This window comes from Bacillus rossius, chromosome 11 (genome assembly GCF_032445375.1).
Source record: "Bacillus rossius redtenbacheri isolate Brsri chromosome 11, Brsri_v3, whole genome shotgun sequence".
Lineage (NCBI taxonomy): Eukaryota > Metazoa > Arthropoda > Insecta > Phasmatodea > Bacillidae > Bacillus > Bacillus rossius.
In genome coordinates, this window is record NC_086338.1 from 38029547 (window position 1) to 38039070 (window position 9524).

The 9524-nt window shown below is 35.7% G+C and overlaps 1 protein-coding gene across 2 annotated transcripts; it reads right to left on the reverse strand.

Annotated features, from left to right (window-relative positions):
- Positions 1 to 257: 257 nt before the first annotated feature.
- On the reverse strand, positions 258 to 9524 carry LOC134536824 (uncharacterized). Of its 2 annotated transcripts, XM_063376814.1 has the most exons (4): positions 9180 to 9524; positions 7506 to 7672; positions 5202 to 5950; positions 258 to 1454 (listed from the first exon to the last, which is right to left on the reverse strand). In XM_063376814.1, exons 1-4 carry the CDS (start codon positions 9481 to 9483, stop codon positions 1376 to 1378), a joined length of 1299 nt encoding a protein of 432 aa, XP_063232884.1. In that variant the 5' UTR covers positions 9484 to 9524; the 3' UTR covers positions 258 to 1375. The 2 variants fall into 2 exon arrangements, with proteins under 2 accessions (XP_063232884.1, XP_063232883.1); XM_063376813.1 differs by having other exon boundaries at positions 258 to 5950.

Consider the following 9524-nt stretch of genomic DNA (forward strand, 5'->3'; position numbering starts at 1 on the left):
AAAAAATTAACTGCAAGTAGCTACAATGTTAAGTAAATATATACTTAACAAAACAATTTAAAATAATTTTTTTTATTGACAGTATTATTCAATAAATAATGGACAAAAAGTATTGTACAACATGCAAATAGTTTTGGTATTTTCATTCATGTAGTACTGGAGTCAAATGGTTTACAGAGGCCCAATGCTGGGAGATGGGGGGGGGGGGGGGGGGAGTTGACACGACTTAGAATTTAATATGTTACATACACACAGAATTAAAACTTATCTCAATTTATTATTCTTAAATTTAAAAAAGTATCACATAATACACACTGATGCATTTGTTTGGAGAAAAATATGTACTGTTAACACACTATGCTTACATTATCTGTTTTTTGCTTGTGCATTTTTTCTCTAAATGCTGTTAAGTTTGTACACTGAAAGAAAAAAATTACAGCAATGAAGCCCAGTCTTGCAATGTACTTGACGAGAGATGACATCTCATCTCTCATTAAGTGCCAAAAGAGTCATGAATTGTACGACACAATGCATTAGAAAATAGCTAAGGAAAAACAAGTATGCTGACAACGGTTGAACAATAAATTAGTATAAATTTGCTGTTTTTAAAATAGCTTTTTCATTGTCAAGAATTTTTTTTTTTTTTTTAACATTTACTTGAGCGATTCACAATACGTCCTGAACTGTACATAACTGAGTGTGAGTCACAACATGAAATTCCCCTTTTCACCTCCAACTTCCCTCTATCCGACTCGCCACAAACTCATTTTGGAATTAGGATACTTGACATGGAGCTGACTACAGGGGTTTTACAATATTACTTCTGTATTTAGCTATAGGATTACTGGGACCTAACCAAACACATTCTTTAAGAAGAGCGTGCTAAAGAAAATACAGATAAATTACTGTACTAGCACCCTGACTGCTGCTAAATTTTATCATCCTGTAATACTTCGTCAGAAGAATTTAAGATCAGTAGAATACGTAAAAACAGAACTTTGCTTCTTTTTTTTCTTTTCACCCCTTTAAAGTAGGTACAATCATTTGTTAAAAGACTTCTACCCCCCCCCCCTCCTCAATTTTAATTTAATGTATATTTATACATTTACAACGAAAACTTTAACTAAAGATTTTATTCAATTAAATGCTTTTATAGTATCAAAAATATAAACATTCTTTGTATATTAACATCAAAAACCATTTATAAACATTATAACATTATACCTGAAGTTATTTCTTACATTATATAAAGACTAGCTAAAGCCACAAACATATATTAACTTAAACACCATCTTGAGGTTTACCATATTTTGCTACAATTTAAATTTTGAGTTATTTATCCACACTTTTGGCATGATAAGTATAAATTGTATCTTCAAAAGCTTTTATACCTTGTTGCAGTAAAATGTTTATTAGTAGACAAGCCTGAATCAGGCAGGAAATACCCAATTATTCTGAAATTTAAAAAAGTATCACATACTAACACAGTAAAAAAAAATATCACATCACTACATGAAAGTAACACAAACTGATGCATTTGTTTGGAGAAAAATATGTACTGTTAGCACACTATGCTTACATTATCTGTTTTTTGCTTGTTAAGTGTCAAAAGAGTCACGAATTGTACGACACAATGCATTAGAAAATATAGCTAAGGAAAAAAAGTATGCTGACAACAGTTGAACAATAAATTATTCCATATAAGCTACCACAACTACGTATTATAATTATCAAACAGGTCCACTTAAGTTGACTTCAACATGTAAGGTCAAAAAATGTAATATGAAAGCTTTATTATGGGCTGTGGCAAAATATATAAAAAATACAAGATGGTGAGTTCTAACTTCCCTTGCTTAACCTGGCTCTCATGCATAAAGTAAGTTACAGGTACATTATTTAATGTAAAACAAAGAGTTGTAAATGTAATTATATGTTAAAATTTAAAAATAAAATCATTCCAATCAATCAAACACTGTGGTATCTTAATAAGACTACATACATCCTAGACTACATATGCACTGTTCTCATGGCCATTATACACAGGCCCAGCCACAATCAACATAGTATGTGATAAGCCCTTTCAAAAAAAAAAAAACCAACACAGCGACCTGGCTACAACGAACATGAACCTAACCACGTTCCTTGGTTTACTTTGGTTGTTTTAGCCTTCGAAAAATTAATGTTGCAGTAGTTATCAGAGTGTAATTACACAGAAACAATCACTATTAACAAAATATAATCCTTAATAGCACAGGAATTTCACAATCAAACACAGGAAAAAAAATTTGTTCTCCATTTCATTGGACTGTGATGTTTATAGCTAGCTCCTCATGCAATGTACAATTGTTGCTAGTCAGATAGAATTACATGGAGTTCAACTGTTATGTATAATACAGTGTTATGCTACTGAAAAGCTTACGTTGATTGTGGCAGGGCCTTAAACAATACTGATGATTCTTCAGCCCGACCCTAGACTTGCCTACGGCCCAAAACAAATCTGTTAATGGAACCAGCCTGCCAGGACGCGTGACTTATTCATTCTTCTGAGACGTTATGGGTTATCAACTAAAATTTGTTTAAACATAACCTGACTGTTCTTGAAGTAACTCATAGTAACAAGTTTGACTAAGTAAACACTGAATAGTAAACGACATAAGACCATAAGGTGAGTGCTGAATATCTATTTTGGGCCACTGAAACTATAAACAATTAACATAATGGGGGTGAGAAAACCTGGGTATTTCATTTTAAGGCCCGTTCTACAATGACAGGAAAACAGAGACATCTCACGGAACAGAGTTTCTACAACAGCATGCAGACGGAGACCGACCCGTACGGATTAGCTCGGAAATGCTAAAATCTTCTGTTTACGATGCTCTGTGTGACCTATAGAAGCTGAGAATTTGAATTTAGTGGTAGCCATGTTTGTTTGTGTGATAAATATTTCAAAAATTGTTCGAGTACAAGAATATTTAGTATTTAATTATTAATTTATAATTTATTTTTATCAAATATGTAAATTCTGCCCATGCTATGATCTCGAAGCATAATAGATTTTTTTTTTAAATAAATTAATATTTTGTAATCTTGCATTGTGGAAGCAGATGCAATAGTGAAATGTTCTGCAAGATCAGTCTCCATTTACATGCTATTGTACATCGGGTATAAAGCAAAGTCAAAGTTAACATAGCCAAAAAAATTTATCTAATCAAATTTTGAATCAAAGTATTTTTTTTACTATTACTGTAGTATTTGCTATGGGATGACTTTATATGCATAGCTGACTTCAGATACACCCCAGATTAGTTATAGTTAGCTGAAGTAATTTTACACCTCATCTAATCACACAATATGTTACTCTTCAAAAAGGTTTTCCGAACTTAATTTCCCAATGACAAGGAAATTTGTTAAGTTGTTAAGAAGGGTTCACTGAAAAAGAATTCACCAAAAAGTTAAAAATCTTATTACCATCTTGCATGGTAAAAATAGTTTAACATCAAACAAACCATTTGTTTGTAAATTATTACAAATTTATCTCAAAAAATAACTAACAAGAATTATTAAAACTGACTATAAAATTATAAATGACTATATCACAGTAACCATTGCCATGAAAATCAAGCAACTTTTCCAACGAAACACATTACATTTCACTCTCCGATTTGCGATCTTACATCTACGTACTACTGTTCCACAAAATGATAGGATGTGAAAAGTATGAACTTCTGCACCACCACAAATGCACCAACATCTAACCACTCGACTACTTTGTTAAGTTTTTGGGCTTGGGAAACACTGATTTAAACCATCATTGCCATGGTTACCTCCACATTGACGTGGTTTAGAGGCTACGCCCCTCAGAGCCCGGTGTGACTCCGCATCCTTCCACCCCTTGATCACCTTTTGACTCTCCACCCACCAACGTCACACGTCAAACCTCCCGCTGATGACACATGTGTGACATCACAGATTCGCCTCACAATAGTCAGTGCCTGGTACCCAAATCAAGCGCAATTAATTAATTTTAATTACTTTATTTTGCTATGTTATTTTTATATTATCTACATCTAAAGACATGACTTTAATTCTATTCATTTGTCTCCAGAAGGTCTCTGATGTTCTAAACACACCCCTGATAAATATGATAATCTCATACTTTTCATAACATTATATACAACTAATATGAAGGATTAATTTGCTTAATATTATGTCCTAATTTTTGTAAAGGGGTTTATTTCTTCTGCTTTTAAAGTCTGCAGCATAGTTTTTAGTTAACTCTGAATGGTTTTTGTGTCTTGTCGTGGGGACACCGCTTAGCGCTCTCACCCCCAATCAATCATTACCACCTCGTTGAGTCTGGAAACGCTAGCACTTCGAAGAATTCAAAACTGTGCGTTACTGATAACGTTAATTCTGTTTAAACTTTAATCCATAGTAAACTCTTTCTGATATCCTCCGGGCCGTCTAGGGAGGGCAACTGTTTAACTTAATTAAATGCAAAACCTCTCAGGGACATTGAAACCAACGCAAAGATATCATCCAGCCACATGGGTGCACTGAACTACAAATAAACTGATTTGTGCCACAGAGCTTTCTACCAGTATTCTCATTGTTTATTTTTAGTATTTATGTTAGCTGTCATGAAGCAAGTAATAAAAGACTTGACTTTAGCTATGTTTTTTCTCTTCGACCACACGAGAGTGCGCGGAGATCTAGAGGCGTGTGGAATGCCGCAACAGCCCACATGGTGTTAACATCTAGCATGTCTGACGCTGAGAGTCGACTAGATTATTTGCACAAGGCACTAACTAGGCTATGTCACGCCCTGAGCGGAGAGAGCACGCTGGGTTGGTGTGCCTTTAAACATATGGTGACGCCCATATAAAACGCCACGCCGACGCACTGTCACAAACTAATTCCTGGCCCCACATCCACACAACGCCAACAAAAATATAAAAAAATTAATCAACTGCAAAAATGATTTTGTCAGCTAAAATGAGGATAAGAAACTTTCAAATGAAACCAAACAACGTGGCGCCCTAGAAAGATGATGCTGAGCACAAACACAGTGGTTTGAGTGTTGCTACACCTGCTGACGGCCCGAGTGGCACCGACGTCAGATCCTTGGCTTCACGTCACAGAGCCGATGCGCGTTGCTGTCCGACCACTCCAAGAACCCGCTCCCGACTGCGACCACGCACCTGAGCAAGTTGAGGGCGTCTCCGTCGGCCGTGTGAGCGTTCTCGGCCGTGCTGCCGTCCAGGAACTCGTACACGTCCGTCAGCTTGAAACTCTTGGGCTGGGCGCCCGCCCCGTTCGGCGGCTCAACGAAATCAAGACGTTTCCTAAACTTCCTCTTGTTGCTGATGGAGTCGGTGGTGTCTACACTTCCCGCAGGTTGAACGCCGTCTCCACAGCCCCTACCAGCTTTGTTCCGTACGGTTGCTTTAGGTGTGGTTTCATTCTGTTGTTGTATAAGAGACGTACTTGGACTGTCAAAACACGCAGTTTTCCTGCTTTCGTGTAAATTAGATCGCGCAAGTCCAAAAGCGATTTTTTCGACATGTTTGGGTGTAGTTTCATTTTGTTTTTGCACATCTTGACTGTGTGGGTGAATATTTTTGAAAGGAGTTGTACAAGTAACAATGTGCGCCCCAGAAACTGTAGTAGCCGTACGATCCTCCACCTGACTGGGCAACGTCCGGCTTACGGCAGAGCTGGGGTCATTTTCCAACTTAACTAACATGTCAAACAAAACTCCATCATATTCGTCTTCCAATCCCGCGTTTGCAGATAAGGGATAGATTCCTAAATCAGAGAGGGCCATTGGTTCTGCCTTGTTGCTCACGTGATCACAGCCATTATTTACAGGTGACTTTGTCTTCTTAGGTGTAAGAAGTTCTTTAAAACATTTATATGAATCTGCACACAGCAGATTATCTGGAAGAACCTGTACAGAAAATAAAAATAAAACTTATTAAGGGTTCCCTGATGAATTTTTAATTTTTTGTTAGTTGCTGATTTTTAAGAAGAAATATTATTTTGAAAATAAGATTATAGGAGCAATATTTTTTTTAAAGACACCTACGTAGTTGCAAGAAAATTCAAAATAAGTACTCCACAGATTGCGTTTCAATGAATACATGTCCACATACTTATTTGTTTACTGAATCAGTTATCAGTCACAAAAACTTAAACACACCACAAAACAGTTAACAGAATGTCCACAGGTCACGAAGCTCTTGAAAATCTCCACCAAGAATAACAGCAACTGTGCTAGAAGTCACAAAACTCTAATTTCCAGCAGCCTTTCTTCTTACTTGCATTTTGTTTTTTGAATGTGTACACATCTAAGCTCTCAGTACACTGCATTAAGTAGGGGTACATTTCGTGAAAATGGAATTTGTTAACAAGATAGCAGACCCACGTATAGCAACATAAATACATACATAGTCACTTTCATAAATATTAGGGGACATACCATACGTATTGGTGGGCTGAATGTAACTTTATGATAGTGAAACTATACTGGAATATGTTTGCTAAAGTAAAACTGTCATGGTAAAAAGTAAATTCCTAATAAAAAATAAATAAGAAAACTGACATTACAATGATTATAATATATAATATGTAATGTGTGATTACATAAATATGTATTATTTTGTATGGTTACACAATTTATTTTATAAGATCTGTTTAAACATAACCAAATCTCGGAACGAAATGGGTGATAAGAGAACGGAACTTTGACAAAACATTTTAGCATATTATTTCAAACCATGCAGTTAGTTCAGAAATAATTGATTCAGTAAATTGTCTCACTTTTAATTTTCTTGTCATTGTTAGAAATATACTTCATATGTATTACATGTTATATATTACTGTGGTTTTTTTTTTGTAACCTTAATTCTTTTCCACTTTTGGTTTCGGATTAAGCGGACAGATTACCAAAGTTCTAAAATTGTATTGTACATATGCATAATGTCACATTTGTTCCCATTCATTTATACAAGTTTTCATACTATACAGTGACTGGAATCCATGGAAAATTGACATCGGGATTTAAACCAGAGCCTTCTGCCATGTGAGTCCTGTGTTCAGACAGGATTGAAAAAAAAATTTATATTTGAACACGTGTAAGCCTGTTCAGAAAAACTGATATTACTACGGACACTAACACACTGACATATGGGCCTACAGTAGTAGCCATAAGCAACGTGGCTTCTCACACAGTTGAAATTGCAGGTGTTGTGACAGCTACCTTGCATTACCCAAAAAAACATACTGCCTTTGTTGATATTTTATAAGTTTTTTTCCAAATTTCGGGGACGTGTATACATCCGCCACTGTACATAAAGTGGGGCTATATAACCCAGTATCCCATGATGTTTCCTGCCAATATCAAAATGTGTGACGTCACTGTAAACTATTTTTGCAAAAAGGTTCATCAGCATCACACAGAAGCATTCATAAAACAAAGATCTAAAAACAGCTTGAGAACATACCTTGTTTATCCTTTTGAGCTCTGCCTGCAACACAGGAAAATCAAATCGGTCTCCATTGTGTGCGACCAAGCACACAGGAGGTGGCAGTCTGCGCAAGAAGCCTTCCATAATGCTGACCGTATCACAGTCAAACGGCTTCTGTTCTTGTAGCAGCATGTTGTCTAACCCTGTCAAAACAACAACATTATTATATCTTCTGTTACTTTCCCCCTCTCCCCCCGACTCTTTCAGGTGTAATATTATTCCCCTCTTGTCTATGTGTCACAAACCATAACATCGTAAACGTCTGGTATCAAAAAGTAAAATAGACCCAAACGAAATACATCAGCATTGTTGAAGGTTGGTACATTACTTAATTAATAATGAATATCTGTTACCACGCTGAAGTAGTTTATTTATTTAAATAGATTACGAGAAATTTTATCAACCACAAAAATACCATAGATTTCAATGCTTTGGTGGAATGCGATTATGGAGTGTTAGAAAATTGTAATTTCTAAAATTGTGCCTCTGGCATTATTAGTCAAATGCAGACATGACAAGATTCTTCAGCACCATTCTGCTTCACAAAGCATGAACACAGAGGGTAAGCAAGTCTCCCATCTACCTGCACTGTTTCAGCTCTTACTGTAAAAAAAATTAACTTAACAAGCAAAACAACTAGTGGACGTGAGTGGCCTTTCTGCTCGCTCCGCCCACACTCCAGAAAGCAGAGTGGAACAAATTTGAGATTCAAAATGTAAAGAGAAAGGAGGAAATGGGAGGAAATAGTGGGGAATGTATTTGTTGATGGCGTTGCAGCTTTTCGTAAAAAGACAAACTGACAAACAAAATAATCTCTCTACAATTAACAAAATGTTGTTTATTTCCTCTGGAATATCATGACATTACAGGCAATTTTCTTGGCCTGTAACTGACTTTACTTAAAGCTGGATTGTTAATGTCATCAAATCAATTCTGCCATATCAATGTCCATATGTAGATGTGAAGCTAAGTATTCTAAACACCTTCTGCTAAAGTGCAAATGATGGCTGTAACATGGTGTCCACGTAAACTTGTAATAAATTTTCCATGACCAAAATTAGAAATTGTTCCGACTATTTTTGATGTGTAACATCTTAGCTCTCTGTATATGGCATTTGGCAGGAGTAATTTCGTGAATAAGAAACAGGAATGCATTAAAATGGTGTTGTGTCTGTGCGGAAGTCTCAGAAAACTAAAAAAAAATGGCAGATCAGCATAATTAATTCTTTTTTTTTTTTATAGTTTAAAAAAAATCATGGTTACCCAGTCAAAGAACTAACCACGATGGCACTTAACTTAGATAATAGTACAAACAAAAGCATAGGTACGTCTTTAGTGTTCGAAAAAGGTATTTTCTGAATTTGAATATTTTATTTACAGAAAAGCCGCGATGCGATAAAATTACCACAAAATTGCTTAAGTGAAATGTGTGGCTAATTAATGTGTAATATGAATTATTAATGTAGTCTGACATTTTACTTTATTTATCATTTACCTTTTTACCAGAGACCACGACTCTACAGAATAATCCATATTAATGCGTACTTTATCAAATCTACAGTTGACAGTGCTCTAATAAAGGCGAGGTTTTTTATGCAGTTACGTTACTACAAAATAAGCTAGCTTGTTATCCAAATAGTCAATACTCACCAGACACATTAGATGCGCCGGACTCTATCAGGCGACTGGGATATACACACAAATTAAGCTTGTGTACCACGCGAGGCAGTCTAATACCTGACTTATAAGCATCATCAATGTGTTCTCGCAACGCAGCAACGAGACCTATTTCGGTAATTCTTGTCCTGGGGTGTAATCCTGAAGTTTCTAAATCAAACATTACAAACGACTTAATCTGAACTAGGCTATTTGAGTTTTCATTAGGTCTCATTGCACTTAAATTTATAAACTTAAAAAAATTAAAACACTTAAATACACTCTTCAACGAATACATACAAAATCCAGCAATCTTGGAGTGACTTTGTTTACACAATA

What these genes read in the sequence shown, in the direction of transcription:
- LOC134536824 (XM_063376813.1), bottom strand. Translation starts at nt 9,483, where the DNA reads ATGTATTCGTTGAAGAGTGTATTTAAGTGTTTTAATTTTTTTAAGTTT. An exon ending in CGGCGCATCTAATGTGTCTG is followed by an intron (nt 7,673 to 9,179) that starts GTGAGTATTGAC and finishes TTGTTTTGACAG; the next exon opens with GGTTAGACAACATGCTGCTA. An exon ending in AGCTCAAAAGGATAAACAAG is followed by an intron (nt 5,951 to 7,505) that starts GTATGTTCTCAA and finishes TTTTCTGTACAG; the next exon opens with GTTCTTCCAGATAATCTGCT.